At 37.3% G+C, this 22,207-nt stretch overlaps 1 protein-coding gene across 4 annotated transcripts in view; it reads right to left on the minus strand.

Annotated features, from left to right (window-relative positions):
• ZMAT4 (zinc finger matrin-type 4) overlaps window positions 1–22,207 on the minus strand; it is a 372,597-nt gene that overhangs the window by 42,737 nt on the left and 307,653 nt on the right. For 3 of the 4 annotated variants that reach the window (XM_031669498.1, XM_017961971.3, XM_017961970.3), the window contains one exon: window positions 12,940–13,036. The exons of the other annotated variant lie outside the window; for it this stretch is intronic. In XM_031669498.1, the coding sequence (XP_031525358.1) occupies window positions 12,940–13,036 (97 nt within the window). The remainder of the gene's footprint in view (window positions 1–12,939; window positions 13,037–22,207) is intronic. 4 annotated transcript variants of the gene reach the window in all.

Consider the following 22,207-nt stretch of genomic DNA (forward strand, 5'->3'; position numbering starts at 1 on the left):
AGTTGCCTTTAATAGGAATTATGCTGACCAAAAGCTAGATTTAAAATGAGAAACTTAAACACACCCAGTTAGACCCACCTACACAGAGACTTAAAGTGTCCATTCCGATACAGATACTGAGGGACAACTAGATGCTAATTTAGTAAGCTATCTATCCATGACATCTGAGTTATCTAGTAAGCTTAGGTCTTTTAGCTCTGGAAAGATGTCAGAAAACAGAATGTATTATTTGAACTTTATCCATGTCCCAGGAAATAAAACCAGAGGTCTGAAACTCATCTATTTAAGGCATTTATAAGATCTTTTTGTTAGAATAGAAATCAGTTCAGTGGTGATGGTTTTAGAAATCAAAAAGAGTAGAGTGCACATGTTATCCTGTTGGGTGTCTTTAGAAGGAAGGGCACTTATATAAGGAAGAGAAAAGACAGATATATCTCTGGAGAGTACAATAGCACCAGAGGCTGTAGATAGAACTTTGAACTAATTGTGTCCTAGAGCTTGAAATATCACCAACATTTCTGAAAGCAAACTTTATAGATTTTTGATTTGTATTTGACTACTTGGCATGAAATGGACTGAGATTTTTCTGTTACTCTAAAAGCTAAAGAAAAAGCACATGGTTCCTATTTGCTGTTAAGGACTATTGCAGGTAATACGTATTACTATTGATATTTATATATGTTTATATTCTGAATGAGGTGTAGATTCTGGTTATATCTGGCTATTCTTAACACAATATAGAATAGTCTAGATAACATTAACTCAAAAAAGAAGAAAAGCCGGGTATGCTGGCTCACACCTGTAATCCTAGCACACTGGGAGGCTGAAGCAGGTGGATCACCTGAGGTCAGAAGTTCAAGACCAACCTCACCAACATGGTGAAACCCCGTTTCTACTAAAAATACAAAAATTAGCTACTCCAGAGGCTGAGGCAGGGGAATCACTAGAACCCAGGAGGCGGAGGTTGCAGTGAGCTGAGATCATGCCACTGCACTCCTGCCTGGGCGACAGAGTGAGACTCTGTCTCAAAAACAAGAAGAAGAAGAAGAAAAAACTCTTTAAAATGTTTATCACTAAATTATTACCTAAATAACAGTGTTTAACACTTAAAGAGTTGTCTCTGTCATGCATAGACATCATTTGTTTTTTGAAAAAATTCTTCCAACTCTGGAAAATATAGCATTTAACAAATGTCATCACTCCTATTTAATCATTGAATGTTGAGATTAGCCAGAATATACTATCAGTGGTAGCATAAAGATTCCTGAGTAGGCAGTGTATATATGTTTAATAATAAAACGAAAAATGCAAATGGGAAGAAAAACAACCTTCCTAAAATCAAAATGGTAAAGAAACTCCATGCAGAGATCTCACAGACCACTGGGAGATTGATTTTAGGAAATTCAGCCAGGAAAATAGCTTCATTTATTGTATTTATTGTCAAGCTTAATACTCCATGGTCTCCAGAGAATAATATGCTAATTGTACATGACTGATAAAATGAAGTTGGTAATCAAAGAGCTGGAGGAAGTGAGGAGTCTGAGTGAGGAATTAGGGTGTAATGGCCACATATAATTGAGAGCATTCAGGAAACGTTTCTTCTGAGAGTGCAGGACCGAATATCAAGCTTGAAACTGTTGTATAAAATGAGGCAGAAGACCACAAGAAACTCAGAATGAGAATCGTCTTTCGAGACCTTTCCTGGATCACTTCTATCCCGCAGCTTCACTGAGATCCATGGGGTTCTAAACTCTGAGCCGGCCAGAACTTTGTGAGAATCCAGAAACCCCAACCTTGGGCAAGAAACGAGCCATATAAGGAAAAACTCTGGGTATTTTCATAATTTTGGGATAGAAGCATTGAGGATTACACCTCAACATTCATCTACCCATTCCTCAGGGCCCATTTAGTACTTATTATAATTGCTATTGTTGTTTTTGTTCTTAAAACTCAATCCTCACTAGAGTCTGTTTGGGTAGGTATTTTTATAACTATTACATTTCACAGATATGGAAACTAAGCCATAACAAGGTATTTAGGTATCTGTTCAAGGTCACAGAATTAGTAGATAGGTTCAGGACTGAACCCAGCCAGTCTCATTCCCAATACACATTACTGGACCCACTCCACAATAACCTTTCTTGATGGCCTCAGGAAAATGCAATTACTCCTTCCCCTGAATTCTACCCATGTTTTGCACCTCTTGTACTCACCATATCATATGTTGACTTTAACTCTAATCATTACTTGTTGCATCCCCTCAACTAGATTATTAACTTGTTACAAGGTACAATCATCTCTATAATCACTTTGCATTGCCCCTAGGGCCTGTTTTAATGTCCCAGATAGTCGGTGCTCAATGGATTTTGATTATGGGACTAAATTATATGGGATGAGGGGGCTGATTTGTCCAATAATTCACACCTCTGCTCCATCTACAAAATGAAAATCCCAGCCGAAATGGGCTCTTATCCTCTACCCCAAAGAGAAGTGATAGAAAACTGATTCAGGAGCACAGTTGAGGGCATGCCCATTCCCAGCTTATCTTCTCTCTCTACTTCCCCAGCAAAATCTAATTAAATGAAGTGACATTTCTCATTTATTTAACTCAATTGCCAGGTATTCCACAATCCACAACTTCTAAGAGATCAGAGAAATGTTGGCTAAACTCAAAATTCTACTAAAGCTTTTGTAAAAATCAATGTCAGCTATAGTTTACAAATGGACATATTTTAATTTCTTATGAAATTTGGTGAAATGTGTGAGAAGGCGCTACACTAACTTACAGAAGACCCAGAATGAGGATAAGCCCAGCAGCCTGGGCTGCTCAGAGGAGGAGCCAGGGTCTCCTTTAAAACCTTCTGGACTCCCTCTTACCCATCACGGTGTTTGCCTGAGAAGTCATTAGAGTTTGTGCTCTGCATTCATAGTAGGAAATAAAGTGAAAATAAGTTCCTTTCTTCACTTTCTCCCTGTAAAACCGACTTTATCGCTTCTGCTCCAAGTCAGAACCACCTGAACAGCCCCCTTTCCTTTAATGTAAGGACAGGAAAAAGAGGCCTCCATAATGTTGTTCTTTGTAGTAGGCCTAGCTGGACCCAACTGGAGGGTGGGTCAGCTTCTGGGCCACCGTGCAGTAAAGAAGTAAGCGCTGGAGAAGAAAGATTTTACAGACAACCTTTTGCCAGCTGGAAAATATAAAAACACTAAAGAAACTTCCGTTAAACTTTAAGGTCATAATATTAGAGATTGTTGGAATTGATAGGAACCTTGACTACCTCGTATTCCAACTCCTCACATTTCAAATGAGGACACTAAAACTCAGTGAGGGAACTTGTTTTGTTCAAATCCACAAAGGAAAAGAAAGAACTAACGACACGTGTAATAATGTGAACAACTCTCAAAAACATTATGTTGAGCAGAAGCAGTCAGACAAAAAAGAAAGCATGCCATATTATTCCATTAAGTTCTAGAATAGACAAGACTAGGCTACAGTGATAGAAATCAGATAATGGTTAGCTGTGATGGGGGCAGGAAACTGTGCAAAAAGGAGTCCAAGAGAACCTTTGGTGGTTATGAAAATGTTCTATATCTCGATTGGGCTGATGGTTGCATGGTGTAGATGACTGTCAAAAACCCATCAAATTGTATAACTGAAATCTATGCATAGCATTGTATTCAACTGCAGCTCAATTGGTTTATTTAACAGTAACTTGTGGGGCCACATGCGGTGGCTCATGCCTATAATTCCAGCACTGTGGGAGATAGAGGCAGGAGGATCGCTTGAGACCAGGAGTTTGAGACCAGCCGAGGCCACACAGCAAAACCCTGTCTCTACTAAAAATACAAAAAGCCAGGTATGGTGATGTGCGCCTGAAGTCCCAGTTACTCCAGAGGCTGAGGTGGGAGGATCATTTAAGTCCAGGAGATGGAGGTTGCAGTGAGCTGAGATGGCACCACTGCACTCTAGCCTGGGCAATAGAGAGCAACCCTGTTTCAAAAACAACAAAGAACAGCAACAGAAAAAAGTTGTTAAAGGCACTCAGGATGTGAGAGGCAGGGCTGACCCTGGGACTCTGGCCATCTGCTTCCCAGGCCAGGTCTATATGACTCCAGCCATCTCCTTCCAGTTCTTTTCTTCCTTGATGCAAATAAACTTCTCAGAACCACATTGGGTAATGGCCTTGCACCCCTGGAGATTGGTACTGGAGGACAAATCTGAAGCAGCATCATAAGAGCATGAGAGGTATTCCATGGGGTTCACAATTAAAGCTGAGACATTAAATCATCAGCTCGGAACCACTCTGGAGGCAATCATGACTCATGCAAATTTCAAGCAAGACAAAATAATGATTATAGGTCCCCCAAGAAGGAAGCAGGGAGGAAATGAATGAGCTAAACAATATTAGGTGTCATCGGTAATTCCAGAAGTGATACAAAGAATGAACATGCTCCCCATTTAGTTCTTTTCAAGTCTGCAAAACACCTCATCTAGTCACGTACTGTAATTATAATGTATCCCTAGGTACGGCATGTATAGCAAAAGCATGCAAGTGTAACTTAGGAAAAATAGAGCTGCTGAAATTGCCTGTGTATTAGTGCTGTAGATATAGAGAGATATATACAGTCTTTTTCGGCATCTCTGAAATTCCCTTTTAAAGCTACTGCCTTTTCCATGTGAGAAGTTAGAGCCTGTTTCTTCTGAGGCCTTCCTCATAGAAGGGAAGGCTCTTAACAATAGTGGACTTCAATGTTCTACCAATTAAAGACAGGGCTAGGTAGAAAGCACCCTTTGGCCCAAAGGCTGTGACACAGTCTCATCCCTGCCGTTGTCACAGTGATGCTGATTACCCAGATAGCCCTTAGCTAGAAAGACTTAATGACACACCACAAGTCTCACTTTCAGGGAGAAGAGCTGTTTTTTACATTCAGAATTATAAAATGGGGCAAGCAAAGAATTAGCCTTGAGTTCCAGATTTCACTCTTTATTCAGAGCTTTTCTAGCAGCTTACAAATGATTATCAGCTGAAGAGAAATAACTTTACATTCTTTGGAAAAGGATAGCTCTATTTTCAATATTTTCTTATGGCCTGTTATCTCAAAACTTTACTGGTGATATATATTTTGTATTTGTCAGAAAAAAAAATGCTTTCTCATGAAAAGCACAATACTGAAGTCTCAGGTTTCTTGGTTATTGGAGTTCTTGGTTAATATCAGTAAACTACATTGAAAATTCTACAAAGAATATTAATATGTTTAGCTTTTGAGATCCATGCATGATTTCCGGTTTGTCTGATCGTTTTCAAAGAGAACATCTTCTCAGGCTTTTAAGCTGCTTTTATTTTTTATTAAATATAGAAGGTTCTTTGTGGTTCACGTATCTTACAAAAGAGTCTTATTTATTACTGTGCAGCCCTCAGCTAACTCACTAGTGCGCTGAATGTGGGAAGTGAATTCCAAAATATTTAAAACAAAGATACTCCATCCCTGAAAATTAGTCTGAACATTCATTCAAGTACTTCCCAAATAACTGAGTATAATAGGGAAATAAATAATATGAGGTCTTTGTCATGAGGATTCATACCAGTTGGGAAAAAACCTCAGAGAAACCAATGGATATCACATGTTAAGGCCTCTTCTCAAAGGAAGAAGCAGATTTAGAAATTAGTACTAATTTTTGGTCAGTCTGATTTATTATCTTAGACACTTCTGTCTCATTTTCAACCAACTGAAGTATCAAAGTAAGTAATGACAACTTTCATATCCTTTATTTCTAGGTAACATAATGTCCTGAGGCCTGGAGTGTTCCCTAAGCTCAAATTTAAGTATATTAAGGGGGAATTGTTCATTAGTCTATGGTACATACTTACAGTGCCTTTACATTTTATTTTAATCATTTGTACTAATTGACAGACTATATCCCTTGCAAACCCTGAAAAATCTACTAATAGGCAATTGCTTTATATATTGCCAGGAGCATTTGCATTTCTAAACCTTTAATCTCATCAGATAGTTAATATTTCTCTTGCTGTTTAACAATGGAGAGAAATTTGACTGCCATTATGCTGTTTACAGCTTTTGACCAAAAAAGTAAAAGACCATGTCTGTGTTACTACCAGCAAAGAGCAATCTGACAATTACAGTTTGATTAGTTATCATAACAGTAATAGTAATAAGGGCATATGACCTGACTCTTGTCTCTGTTAAAAATTACTTTTAGGGCCTTGGAAAAGTCATTTAACTTCTCTGAGACTCAATTTTCTAACCTATAACCTGGACATACGAACATCTTGCCAACTACAAGAATGCTGTGCATTTTAGATGTGATAATACTTTCAGAACAATTAAATTTGTTGCTGTACTCCAGAGGCTCACAAGTTACACTCCAGTTATCCATGGTGGCATCATCTCTATCATCATCATCACCATGGCAGGCATTGTAAGTAGCGGCTTAGTAAAATGTATCTAAAGGGCTGCCTAAAATGTATCACAATGTGGGTGGTTTATAGCAGAAATTCATTCTCTCCATAAGAGAAGAATTAATCACAACCCCTGGAGGCCAGAAGTGTGAAATCAAGGTGTCAGCTTCATCACTTTCCCTCCAAAGGCTCTAGGAGTGAATCCTTCCTTGACTTTTCCAGTTCCTGGTGATTCCTTGGTTTGTGGAAACATAACTCCAATTTCTGCCTTCATCTGCACTTAGCCTTATTCTCTGTGTATCCAAATCTCCCTTTCCTTTCTCTTTTAAAGTAATCAGGCATTGGATTTAAGGCTCACTATAGATTTAGGATGATTTCATCTGGAGAGTCTTAACTGATTACATCTACAAAGACCATATTTACATCTAAGGTCATATTCTGAGGCTCTGGGGGGAACCTGAATTTTGGAAAGACATTATTCAGCCCACTATACATACCAAATACTAGCTCCAATAAAATGGCAAAGACTATCTGGAAACCTGTTTTGAGAACAATTTTAAAGCTAAATTTAGAATGAGCTGCAAAGAGTGCCAGGATCGCCAGCAAGGGCATGGAAAGTGGACCCATATTAGTCATGTTCTTGTCATCACTAATCATTAATCCATGAGAGAACTTAAGATTGAGAAAAGATTTGTCAGTGTACAAGGTCACTCAGTGGCAAAGTTGCAAGAGGATTAAAATCTCCTGACTCACAATTCAGTGCTCTTTACAACACACAGTTTAATAATCTTTTTTCTTATGAGCACTTCTTTAGATATTATTACGAAAAATATAAATCTGATACCTCTATAATTACTGGCACCTGAATACTTACATTTATTTAATTGGTCAGATTGCAATAGTTAAATACATTTGGCTGAGTCACATTTTCAACTATGGTAGAGTAACTGTTATCACACTAACCTTCCATCTGAAAGCAAAATAAAATCTGGATATTATTAAATTTAAAGGAAAAATATTTGAAATACTTAAAAGCTTTGAAGAGTTAGTGTAGTTGATGTTGATGTATACTATTATCAGAAGGAGTATACTTTAATGAAAAAAATAATACCAGGGAAAAGAAAAACATTTCATGATGAATAAAAGTTGATACAAAGGGCCAAATGAATGGAAATACATTTTTAAAATTTATATTTGTAAGTATCTAATAATATACTTTGAGTATATAAAGCCAAAAAATATACAGAAAAAGGGATACATAGGCAAATCCATATTTATAGTTAAAGGTTTTCCACTACCTGTTTCTCTTGGGTAGAATATGCAGACAGAATATAAGTAAGGAGACATCAGCAAGATGGCTGACTAGTGGTGCCTGGCATTTGTTCCTCCCACAAAAAAGAAACAAAATAATAAAGATTGGAGTGTCTGAAGGAGAGTGTTGAAGTACAACAAAAAATGGGCAAAATCCTTGTGGAGCACAAAAGCCCAGGATAGCAGCATAAAGAGGGAAATATGGCACCCACCTCTGTTACCCTGTCTTCTCCATCACTTTTGACTCAGAGCCAAAAAGGACTTTCCCATGGAGAGAAAAGATAGGCAGAAGCACCTTCACCAGCCCACATAATCACTGCAGACACCTGTAGTTCTTACTACAGGGGAATCCCAAAGTCCTCACAAGTCCTGAGCCCAGTTTAGGAGATGCTTAGAATTCATGTGGCTACATTATCCAAAGTAGGAGCCCACATTGCGTACTGACTGTAACCCCATCATCCAAGCTGTTGCAGCATGGCATTATTTTGAAATCAAAGTCACTGCTGGAGTATGACGTGCTGTGGGGAGCTGATAGCCACTGTGCCTTTCTAGACTTGGGACTCTGCTGTCGTTTCACCAAGCTCACATGAGTGGCTGCAACATGACCACCCTGGCTGCTCAAAGCTGAGGCTCAGAAATGGCCACGAACAGCAGGGAAGTCAACCTCAGGCTGTCCAAACCAAGCAGCTCAGCAAACCTGCCCCTAGATAATCTTCCCTAGCACCATTGGCTGGAGAAACAGCCTGTCAGACATGTCCCTGAATTGCTGAGCCACTGTAAGTCACGCGCCCAGCCAGAGAAACAGCATTGTGGACTCACCCCACGTAGACACACCCCTGAGAAGCCCAAGCCACCAAACCCCTATGCCCTGGGTTGGAGAAACAGCTCAAAAGCCTCATCCCAAGAGAGTCAATTCCAGAGTCAGCTAACCCACCAAGTGCATGGCTATGTCCCCAGACTGCGAACCAGTTCAGTAAGCTCACCTTCAGCAAAGCAACACCACTGCCACAACAAACTCCTACAGCTGAGGTCACTGAGGCATTTACAACATCACTAATGTGAATTACAGCTGGAGAAACTATACAAAAACTATACTATTGTGTTTACCTAGAATCAAAGTCAGTACACTCTACTCTACTGAGACCCTGGGATCCATCTACAGGAAAAAGTTTTTTCTATGAAAGCTGTTCCATAAAATTGGAAGAGGTGACTATTCTACTGAATGCACAGTTATCAATGTAGAGACATAAAAAACATGAAAAGTGAAGGAAACATGACACCTCTGAAGAAGAATAATAATTCCCTAGTAATAGAGCCATAAAAAAGGAAATTACAAAATGCCAGAAAAGGAATTCAAAATAAAAATCTTAAGGAAATTCAGTGAGATACAAGAGAATCAGATAGACAATTCAAGAAAATTGGAAAAAACAATTCATGATCAGAATGAGAAATTCAACAAAAATTTAGATCCTCAAAAAAGATAACCAAAAAAAATCTTGGCAATGACAAATTCAATGAATGAAATAAAAAGTACAATCAAGAATGTAAAAAAACAGACTAGTTCAAGCAGAAGAAATAATTTCTAAGCTTGAAGCAGGCCTTTTGAAATAACTCAGGCAGACAAAATAGAAAAATAATAAAGAATAAAAAAGCCTAAAAATGTATGGGAACTCCACCTATATAAAAGAAACAAGTTTTAGTGTTCTACAAAAATGTATTGCATATTTTCAAATAGCTAGAAGAGAGGATTGTAAATGTTCCCAACATAAAGAAATGATAAATGTTTGAGATAATGAATTTGCTAATTATAAATACGTATCAAAATATCACACTAGGTCCCAAAAATATGTACAATTATGTATCAATTATAAATAATACATTTTAATTATTATTTAATTTAGTAATTAATTTTAACAACAAAATTATTAAATAGTAAAATTTATTATCGTATCCCAAAATAACAAATTCTTAGGACTAAATCTAAATAAAGATGTTTAAGACCTCTACAAAACATTATTGAAAGAATTAGAGAAGATATAAACAAACGCTGGTATACACCATAATTGTGGATTAGAAAACTTAGTATTTTCAAGGAATTTTTGAGGAAGTTGACAAGCTGATTCTAAAAATTATAGGGAAACACAAAGAGGAAAGAACAATGAAGACAGTCTTGAATAAGAAGATACAGTTAGAAGATTTGCTCTATCAGATATCAAGACACTATAAAACTATAGGAAATAAGTAATGGGACATTAGCATAAAAAGAAATATAACACTGAGACAGAATATACAGACAGACACACATGTACACATATATGTAAATCACTTGATTTACAAAAAAGCTCTGTGATGGTCTTTTCAGTAAATAGTATTGGATTAATTGGTATCTGTATTAAAAAAATCATGAAACTTGATCTCTCTTTCACACTATGCATAAAAGTAACACTAGGCAGATCAAATACCTATATTTGTAAGGAAAAACAACATAATATCATAGGAGATTATCTTTACGACCTCAGGATAAGCATAGAATTCTTAAATAGCACTCAAAAAACTTTAAGCATAAAAAAAATACTGATAAATTAGACTTCCTTAAAAATTAGACACTTCTACAATTAGTAAGAAAACAATTCGATTTTTATAAACAGACAAAAGAATTGAACATTTATCATTTATTCCCTCTCTCGCTTTCAATCTCTCTCTCTCACACGCACATGCCCGCACATGATATACAAATTAAGTCTGAGGGCAGATAAAACAGGTATATGAAACAGGACAGTATAATTATTTTCTTCACCTTTCTTTAATTTTACACTTCATAAAGAGAGCAGCTTTGTGCTTTTGAGTTAGGAATGAATAACATCTTATTGATAGGAAAGAAGGCAGCACTGTAAGAGATGTTCCATTCTGAAGTCTTGCCTATTTAAATCACTTCAAGAAGTGGTAACCTCTTTTCAAAATTCACATGCTACTCTCTGTTGGCTCTCGTTCCAAGCCTAAGTTCATGGTAACTGAGTGACACAGAGTAAGTAGAGACATAAGTCAGACACCACTGTGATCAGTGCTGGCCATGCCATCTGCTGTCAGGGTGATAGTGGGCAAGTCACTTAACCTCTCTGAGCATTAGTTTTCTCATGTAAGATATCGGGTCAATAATATTAATGTTTATCTCAAGGGTAGTTAAGGGAATTAAATGAGAAAATAGACGTGAAAATACCTAGCCCCGATTCTAGCCCATGAAGTTATATATGTACAGAACAGAGAAAAGAGACATTTTTCTGAATCTGGAAGTATTATCTATATTAGTTATTTACATAATTCATACCATGTAAAGTCATTGTTTATCTTTTTCTATGTATTGAGCGATGAATACATGCTCCCAAAAAGTTATCTTTTTTGTTGCAGGTATTCGTGTGTCTGTCTGCATATCAGATATAAGTTAATTCAAACATATATGGTGCCTGTAGCAAAATGTTACTTAGAGAAATGATGAAAACAGCTTGGGGGGATGAGCAGTATCCAATAATCAATATAAGAACTTCAGTATTCCATAACAAATCAAGGAAACTCTTCTTTTTGAAGAATTATCCTGATAAAAGTCCTCCGGGTGGACCAGAGTAATGCAAGCCATGGAATTGGCTTTGACTCACAAGGCAGAATATTGAGAAAACTGAGAGCCAGTAACTAACTCTGGGTTTAAATTTTCTCACCTGAGCCAGACGCGCTGTGATGTACATCTTTACAATATCTTTGTGAAACAATTTCTTTGCTTGTAATGCTCCATTTCATTTTCCTGCTTAGGAAATTGTTACTCATCTTTTGAAATCACATATTCATTTAATCAAACAAGTGTATAAAGACCCTAAAATATATCTGGTGCTGTGCTAGGATACAAGGATACTGCGTTGAGCAAAATCAGACCATAACCTCATCCTCATGCACCCAGCCTCTGCACTAGTGTCCTCTAAAGCTTGCCCTGGATTACTCCCTCCCCCATGCTTAAAGCTCCGGGTGCACACGTGGCATTAGAGAACAATCTATGGGTTTACACAGCTGTTTCCTCAGCCTGGCAGGGGGAAGAGGAAGGACTCAATGTATTCTTTTTTTTTTTTTTTTTGATACGAAGTCTTGCTCTGTCGCCCAGGCTGGAGTGCAGGGGCCCGATCTTGGTTCACTGCAATCTCCGCCTCCTGGGTTGAAGAGATTCTCCTGCCTCAGCCTCCTGAGTAGCTGAGACTACAGGCACATGCCACCACACCCGGCTCATTTTTTGTATTTTTAGTAGAGACGGGGTTTCACCGTGTTGGCCAGGATGGTCTCTATCTCCTGACCTCGTGATCCGCCCACCTCGGCCTCCCAAAATGCTGGGGTTACAGGAGTAAGCCACTGTGCCCAGCCTATTCATCTTTTCTTCCCCAGTGCACAGCTTGGAGTATGACACATAGTGGGCTCTCGATAAATGTTTGTTAAATTAACATTCATAATTCATGAGGTGTTGACACAGTCCAATCTGTTAAATGATCCTCCTAATGAATATTAGAGAAATGAAAACGATTATGCTCAGGAAAATTACATCTTTTTGAGACATTCTTAGCTTTTTTCATATTTTATTAGCGTTTTATTAACAGTCATAACAGCTGGTTTAAAAATGTCCAGTGGTTTTTAAAGAGCTGCATAGTATAAATAGAGGTGAAATGGTGCCTGGTGAGCCTTTCTTAGCTTAAAATTATGAGAATCTTTGAAAAAATGGAATAAGTTTCCATTCACTTGGAAATAGTTATGTATATAAATGACTTAATATCCTGGGGGATTTGTTATGCTTCTATAATAATCAACAATATTCATCCAGAAAGGGAAAGTGGTAGAAGACATTCATAGAATTTGTCACCAAAGTTTGGTACATCCTACAAATAAGAAGAATATTATTGATTTTAAAACACTTAGCATAGATTTTAATATGTCCTAATCTCATAAAAGTATGCTAAACTGTCCTTGAAAAAATGAAAAAAGGAGAAGATTCTTATTACTCATGCCAAATAAAGGGAAGAAGCCATTCTTCAAGTAAGCATAAATATCATGTGAACTTTGAAGCAAAAGAGATATAATTTCCACTCTACTTATTTAGAAATAAATGAAATGTTGAGCCTTTAGTCATCTTACTAAAAATTACATCGAAGAAACTGAAGAGTGAAAGCACAAAAGTACCTACTTGGTCTGGTGTTTAGATCCTTTCAGATGGGCATGATACTGTTCTATTGAGTTTAGGGAGACACTGCAGATGGTACATCTGTAATTGCGCCTCAGACCTGTGGACAACAGACAGACCTGGTTAGCTGCATCCAGTCGTCAACCACCTGAATGAATCCTAGCATCTCCAGAAGTTCAGGGACAGAGTATCTGAGAGCCTGGTCTGTCCCACCAACACTTCAATCCCTTCCTTGCAGAACACAGCCAACAGGTCTCTTAGCAGAGGACTAATTATGAATATGTTAGAAGCAGCTTATTTCATTTCTGGATGGCTTAAATTATTATAGCGTCCTTCTTTGAATTGAGTTAAGGTGTTTCTGGACATTTTATACTCAAACAAAGATGTATTCTATTTTTCTCTAAAGCATATAGACATAATAGCTCTCATCTCTGCAGTGAAAATTGAGACTCCAGAGAAAAACTCTATCCTAATTCCTTTCCACTCTACTCCAATGACAGTATTAAAAATTTAACTTTAGGCATCATTCATTTAGGTGTTTCTTCTAGGATTATTTTATAAAATGCAAATGCCAGGAGGAGAATAATACATCAATCTGACTCATGTGGAGTCTTACTTTCCACCAGAATTTAGAAGACAATCTATTCATTCACTTTTTCATTCATTTAATGAATTCACTAACACAGTATCAACTTTGGGCCAGGTACTAGAGATTCCAATATGGATAAGATGCTCTTTGCTTTCAGAAGTTTAGTAAAAATCTTGACTAATCTAGAGCCAATTTATGTTAGAAAGCAGCTTTAACCAAATAGCTTTAAATGTTTGCCACAGAGCTGAGACTCATAATGAAACAGATTCCTTCAGCTAGTATGTCCCTTCAGAATAGAGAGAAAAGTAAAGTCGGTCATGATCTGAAACTTTGGATTTTAATTCTGACTCCAGTCATTTCTAGTTTTGTGATCTAGAGGAAGTTACGAAACTTCTTTCTAGCCTGTTTCTTCACCTACAAGACGAAGACAAGGCGGATCACATCACTAGGTGTTGTAAGAACTAGGTGAAAAAGATATGAAAATGGCTGGTAATCCTAATGATTTGGGAGGCCTAGGCAGGAGGATAGCTTGAAGCCAGGAGTTCAAGACCAACCTGGGCCACATAGCAATATCTGGTCTCAAAAAAATTTTTAAAAGTCAGGCATGGTGGCACACACCTGTAGTCCTAGCTACTCAGGAGGCTGAGAGCCCAGTTCAAGATTACAGTGAGCTATGATAGTGCTACTGCCTACCTGGATGACAGCCTGGATGACAGAGTGAAATCCTGTCTCCAAAAAAAAGAGACATATATATAAAACAATGTTTAGCAAATGAGTACAAAATTCTGTTCTAGCATTGTAAATGCCAGGACTGAAAGCTGTAGCATTTGTTTTTATCAATGCATAGTATTTAATTTCTAAGAGACAAAGTTATTCCTCTTTTCCTGAATAGAAAATAATGGGACAGCTTTGCAACTTGCCACCTGGATAACTTTATGCAAATTATTTGACCCTTCTGGGCTTCTGTTTTCTTACAGTATTGTGGGGAGGGCTGAGTGAGATGTGGCATGTATGTGAGAGTGCCCAGCACATAACAAGAGATCAACATGGGCTCGCTAATTTTACTATTTTGAAGAGATGTTAAAATGGAAACACTTTCTGTTTGAGTGTCCCAGTCAAAGCCCTACTGGGAAGTCCTAGACACAGATGATAACTATATCCACATTACCAAAATGAGGTAAGAGAGTATCAGTGCAGAACATCCAGGGGAAGTAGTCACGAACCTGTGCTGACCACTCACCACCAGTATAAAGAAGAGACTGAAGAAGAAAGAAAGAAATGGGTAGAGACTTTCTTAAGAGAGAGCTATATTGTACCGTGAGTTCCATGTGGGACCATGGAGTTCTCCCTCACGGTAAGCCTGTGGAGAAGGGATTGCACAGAACTACCTAGAGGGCTTGAGGAGTACCTTCTTGTTACTTGGGACGTGGTAGGTTGAACTCTGACATCACCTGCAAGAACCAAAGGGCTAGAGACTGTGGTTTGTTATCTTCTCTGGTGGCAAAGTATAAAAGGTGACAGAGTTGGGCATGACCTGCGTTCTCAAAGCTTGTCAGAAGAAAGGATATGTGAAAGCTTCCCACAGACTATGTGTACCCTGTATGAAAGAAGCTGACTTAATGACTTCTTAGATATTGCCCGAAAGGGCTGCCTGAATTTGAGGGCAATGAGACTTCAGCAGAAAGGTGCTGGAAGTGTTCGCCTGGTTATCTAGGTGCTTAAAGTGATCCCAGAGGAGCTACTTAGCCCGTATTAAGTAATGACAATTCCCTGAAAAAAGCCATGAAATTGTAAACCAAAAGGTATCTGAGACAGGTCTCAATCAATTTCAATTTAGATAATTTATTTTGCCAAGGTTAAGGACGCATCTCTGACACAGCCTCAGGAGGTCCTGAGGACATGTGCCCAAAGTGGTCAGGGTACAGCTTGCTCCTATACATTTTAGGGAGCCACGAGACATCAATCAATATGTGTAAGAGGTACCTTGTTTGGTTAGGTAAGGTGGGACAACTTGAGGCGGGGGCTTCCAGGTCATGAGTAGAAAATAGACAAAAGGTTGCATTCTTTTGAGTCCTTAATCAGCCTCCCACTAAATACAGAATTTAGTCTGGCTCAGTGAATGTGCATTTTTATATCAACAATAGGGTAGAGGAAACAATCACATATGCATTTGTCTCAGGTGAGCCTCAGATGGATGACTTTGAATTCTATTTGCCCTTTGTCCACAAGGAATTTCCTTGTGGGAAAATTGTGAGGGAGGTATGTAGCTTTTGAAATTTGTAGCTATCATATTTAGAAAGAAAATGGGAGGCAGGTTTCCCAGCTTGACATTTCCCATGGCTTAGTGATTTTGGGGTCCTGAGTTTATTTTCCTTTCACAAAAGCATCCTGAGGAGAATCAACTCGTACTTCCTGCCCAGTCAAGCAGTATCCATGCTAGCTTTGCACAGGATCTACCAAGTAAACTTCCATTTCCCTTGCTAGCCTTCCACCTGCATCCATCAGCCCTGGAGGAACCAGGGCAACATACTGAGGTAAAAGAAGAAAAGCAAAAGCTTCAGGCAGAACAAAGGGAGAAGCCTCCCGCACTCTCTTTTCCCGTGTTAAGTAGACAGCCCCAAGCAGGACTGAGCTGGAAGAGGGTACAACTAACTTGTAATACATTTTGGAAATATTTAAAAATTACTGCTCTACCATGGATATATTAATTAAGGAAATAACAGAATTTATGTATTTAAAAGTAAGCAAAGGACTCTTTACTACTTAAAAATAAGTGAAAATTCATGAAACTTGCCCTGGTTTCTATCTAAAAGTTTGGAAAAAATAACCCCACAGAGACTATTTGGATGAGCAAATGGAGGACAGAAATAAAGGTTTGTTCATTTGTTTGTTTGTTTTGACATGGAGTCTAGCTCTGTCACCCAGGCTGGACCGCAGCAACACGATCTCAGCTCACTACAATCTCCACCTGCCGAGTTCAAGCAATTCTCCTGCCTCAGCCTCTCCAAGAAGCTGGGGTTACAGGCAAGCGCGACCGCGTCCGGCTAATTTTATATTTTCAGTAGAGATGGAGTTTCACCATGTTGGCCAGGCTGGTCTCGAACGCCTGATCTCAAGTGATCCACCTGCCTTGGCCTCCCAAAGTGCTGGGATTACAGGCGTGAGCTGCCGTGCCAGGCCTAAAGTTCCTTTCCGATTGCATCAAATCCAATGAGTCCTGCTCACTGAATGTCAGTGTCCTTAGAACTGCCCATGTCTACAATCTGAACAAAGAGTAGAGTTTCCTGGAGGTGTTCACATTCCTATGGCCGAGTGAGCATTTCAGAGAGACCTATTTGAAATGTATGTAGTAAGCTGGGTGGGTTGGCATGAGAGCTAGCTTTGTTTTTTTTTTTTTGTTTCAATCACATAATCAGGTACTGACTTACCTAATTGTTCAATTAAGGGTCCATTTAATTATGAGGAAAGAACAGTGAAACCACAAGCATCTGGGATCTTCTTAGGAAGCAACCTAAGAGACTGACAACTGTTCAGGTACAAACTGCCAGTTCAGAGATAAAACAGACAAATGTTGAAACCTATTTTCTCAAATAGTGACTCTCAAACTTCAGAGGGTGGATGCATCCTCCAGAGATCATGATAAAATCCAGATTCCCAGGCACAACTTCTGGAGATTCTGATACTCTAAGCTCTGCTTTGGGGCTTGGAAATGTACAAGAAGTTTCATATCATAACCCCCAGTCTCACTATACACCTGCACTTTACTAAGAATTCTCCCATAAAAATCATACAGCTTTTGGGAACTTAAATTTGTCAGAACAATACTAGACCTTAAAAAAAAAGCTATTCCATAAAAAAAGTGCTATAGCTATACTGCCTTTGCATTTCACAGGTATTCATGATTCAGTAAGATTACTATGGTCCCCAAACCCAGAGGCTGTAAGTTATCACTATCAGTGTGTGAGTTTTTTAAATGCTTATCCAGGGCTGACCCATTCCCCTCTTCTATGCATGGAATCAGAATACTAACACCAGCTTCAGGGTTTATTCCTTCCAGAGTTCTCCATTAATCTTGTCATAATAAATACGACCTACTGTTTATATGGGTCCTCTTCAGGCTACAGGCTAATCAAAAGTCTCACCATAACAAATAGAGGTTCAACTTGCAATAGGCATAAATATTTACGTTTAAAAATGGGCATTTTTAAGAACTCCAACAAATCTAAAAAATATTCTGATCTGTCGTTTTCCGTAACAGTTCTCATGCTCTGCAGCCAGAGGCATGGGCCGGAAATATTTGGCACTTTATTGCCATGCAAACTACAGGGATTATAAATTGGAAACGCAGTGCATATAAACAAGAACAAAGACAGAGAAGGGGCAGAGGAGTCCTCCCCCACACATGACACAGTGTCCTTGGTGGGAACTGTGCTTTATATAATGCACAGTTGAAATTCTAATTACTTTGGAATTATATGAGCCTTCTTTTCCTTAGAGAACTAGAACATCTTATTAAACCAAAAAAAATGCTAACTTCCTTATTCAATTCATTTACAGCACACCACCATATTAAGAGTATCCTAAAATTTCTGCAGACCTAAAGACTATTTCTGCAGGTTTGCCTAATATGTGTTAGAAAAATATAGTTCCTACCTGCAAGGACCTGTCAGACAATCCAGTTGGAGACAGAAAACAGATATAGAAGTAGCAACGCACCAAGGTAGACCATTAAAAGTATTACAATGAGGATGAAGTGAAATGTTACAGGCGCTAGAGGATGAGGAGATTGTTTCTAACTCAGAGGATCTGGAAAAGCTCCTTGATGATGCATCACTTTTGTATTTATATTTCCTAGCACAATGTTTGTAAAACATATGGTCCTGGAGACTTTAGCAGTATGTGACTACTTAATATGTCTTTTCAAGTCTAGCAAAGCTACAAGTCCCTATGACTTCAATTGTACCCATTCTACATTAGAGAAATATCATTGAGCCTTTATTGTGGTGTGAGGTATTTTGCTGAATGCTATGAATATAGGAGAGAATAAGACAGGGTACATTTTTTTATGGAGCTAATCAGGGAAAAAGACAAGAAACAAAAAAATTTTTAATTTGTTTACAATTTATAATTAAAGATTGTTAAAGTGTTGCACAGGATGTAAGCAGGATAATGAAGGAGAAAGTAAGCGGGAAGAAGAGTGATTTTGGATAGTATGGTCAACAGAGTTCCCAGAGAAGTGTGAAATGGAACCGGATAATGTTGATTAGCCTGAGATGGGAAGAGGAAGGTAAAGAGCTGTCCAGGGGCAGCAAACAGCAAGCATAGAGGCCCAGAGTGGAAATGGGCCTGAACTGCTCAAGGAACCAAAGTGATTTAAAAAAAAACAAAAACAAAAACAAAAAAACAGAAAACATCTGTCTACTCAGAATTCTATTTCCAGCAAAAATACTCTTCAAAACTGAAGGTAAGCCAAGAATATTCTCAATGAACAAAAAAATGAAGTGAATAGTTAGCCAGCAAACCAGTACTACAGAAATGCCATATAGAGGCCTTCTGGTGGAGGGGAAATGATACCAGACTTAGACTCAGACCTATGGGGAAAAAAAGAGAAAAATCTCAGAAATTATTCATATGTGGGTATCTACCTTTTAAAATTCCTCTTGATTTATCTGAAGGAAGCAAACAATTTAAGCAAAAATTAAAACACTGTATTGTGTATTATGCTGTTTATAATGTATGGACATGTAAAATATATGACAACAGTAGCTCAAGAATAGGTCAGAGTAGAACAATATTGTTGAAAGACTGTTATATTTTATATGAAATGGAGCAGTGATAATTTAAGGCTATATATTGTAATCTCTTAGAATACCAAATAAACAAATACAAAGAAAGCTAAAAAATATAGAGAAAATAAAATAGATTAATAAAAAGTATTTTATTAAGCCAAAATAAGGCAGAAAAGAAGGAATAGCGAAACAGAAAATGGAAGAAACAAATAGAAAACAAATAGCAAAATTATAGAGCTAAAGTCAACCGTATTAATAATTACATTACATATAAATGAATTAAATAGTCAAAAGGCCAAAACTATCAGACTAGATAAAAAGCAAGATCAAATATACACTGAATTCAAAGGATGCACTTTGAACACTTACAGGTTGAAAGTAAAAGGACAGAAAAAGACATCCTATGAAAATAAGTTTAAGAAAGTAGAAGTGTCTATATTAATATCAGACAAAATAGATACCATGACAAGACCTTTTACCAGAGATTAAGAAAACATTTTATAATGTTAAAGGAAGAAATTCATCAGGAGAACCTAAGAGTTTTAAATACAACTTAGCCAATAACAAAGCTTAAGAACACCTTCCAACACGCATCAATAATAACATTGATTATAGATTTAAATGTGAAAACCAAAACTATAAAAACAGGAAATATCTTCTAGAAAAACATAAAGTAATATCTTCATGAAATTACAACAGGCACAGATTTTTTAGGAAACAAAATGTATTCACCATTACAAAGTGATAAATTAGATTTTATAAAGAGCAAAAGCTTCTGCCTATAAAAGACATCCTTAGGAAAACAAACAGATAAGACAGTGCCTGGGGAAAAATATTTGTAATACGTGTATCTGATACAGGACTTGTATCCAAAATATATAATTAACTCCTACAACTCAATAATAAAAAGACAATCTAATTTTTTAAAGGGCAAAATAATTTATTACGTATGTCGTAAAAGAAGACATAAAAATGACCAATAAGCACATGAAAAGGTGCTCAACATCATTTGTCATCAGGGAAATGCAAATTAAAAGAACAATTAAATACTATTGCGTACCCACTATGAATGCTAACATCAAATTAAAACAATATCAAATGTAAGTGACCATATGGAACAACAAGAATTTGACACATTCCTGAGGGGATTGCGGAATGGAACAAATAATTCGGAAAACAGATTGATAGTACTTAATAAAGTTAAACATATATCTACCTTATGACAAGAAATGTCTAGCAGTAGAAATTCTACTCCTAGATATTTACCTAAAAGGAGCAGATACTTAGTATTAAGAAAAGATTTTTACAAGAATGTTTCTAGCAACTTTATTCACAATAGCCAAAACCTCAAAACAACCCCAATGCCCATCAACACAAGAATTGATAAACAAGATATGGTGTATTCATGCAATGAAATAACACCCGGAAATTTTTAAAAAATCTATTAATTAATGCAACAACATAACCAAATCTCAGAAACATAATGTGTAGATATAGAAGTCAGACACAAAAAAGCACATACTGTATGATGCCATTCATAGAAAGCTCAAGAACAGCAAAGCGCTTCTGTATTAATAGATTTCCAAATCATGTTGCCTAAAAAGTGGTAGAAATTGACTGGAATAGGATAAAAGGGAATTTTTTAGAGTAATTAAAATGTTCTCGATCTTGATTTGGGATGGTAGTTACAGAGTATATTCATTTACCAAAATCTGTCATATTGTATACTCAAGATCTGCACATCACACTTTATTTTTATTTTTTAAATGTTAGATGGATGTAGTTTTACACACAAGCCTCTGCAAACAGGTAGCTTCAGTTTAGTCAGTTTCTGTCCTCATTAACTCCCTACAATTTTTATTGTTTTCCATTATTGGAAAGTAATCTTTATATTCATACTGATGCTTTGATAACCTCGCAACACTCAAAGAAATATTTACATATGTTCTGCATTATAATCTTCACTAAAGTGGTAACTATTTTGAAAGATGATTAATAATATAAAGGTAGAAACAATAAGGTCTTTGTTTTTTAGTAATTTCCTTCTTTTCCACTTCTGATACATCCATTAATCAAACTGTCTTGTACATGGATTTGTCATCTTTGAGCAGAAAGAAAATAGCTAATACTGACATATGCCATATATAAGCACTGATGTGCTTACTTTACCCATTTTCCCATTTACTCATTTACTCTTTGCAACACTCTAGGGGTAGATACTATTGTTATACTGATTTAACAGATGAGGAAACTGAAGTATGGAGACTTGCTCAAAACCATCTAGCTAGTGGGAGACAGAGTCGGGTTTTGAACCCACACATTCTGGCTCAAGAGTCTATACTCCTCCACTATGAATATTGCCTCCTATGACAGGGACTAGAAATAGAATCAAGGAAATATGAAAAGCTCTTTCAATATCATCTGGTCTAATATTCTCGTATCTGCCCACTTGACAAGTCAGAATCATGTAAGAGTTGTTAAAAACACAAATTCCAGCCTTATCCTAGATGATTATTAGTCAGTAAATGTGGATTGGAACCTAGAAATCTATATATTTTTAAAGCTTCAAGGTTTGAAGAAACAATTGGTCCCTCCAAACTCCATAGGGTTTGTAGGAATTTGTTAAATCGTTGACAAGCAGAATTGATTTTTGTACCTGCCCTAATACCATTGGTGACATGAAACATCTTACACTTAGAGGCCTTCCTTCTTCCTTCTTCCTTTCCCTTTCCCTTTCCCTTTCCCCTTCCCTTCCCTTCCCTTCCCCTCTCCTTCCTCCCTTCCTTTCTTTTCTTTCTCTTTCTTTTCTTTCTTTCTTTCTTTCTTTCTTTCTTTCTTTCTTTCTTTCTTTCTTTCTTTCTTTCTTTCTTTCTTTCTTTCTTTCTTTCTTTCC

Source organism: Papio anubis, chromosome 8 (assembly GCF_008728515.1).
Source record: "Papio anubis isolate 15944 chromosome 8, Panubis1.0, whole genome shotgun sequence".
In the NCBI taxonomy this organism is placed as follows: Eukaryota; Metazoa; Chordata; class Mammalia; order Primates; family Cercopithecidae; genus Papio; species Papio anubis.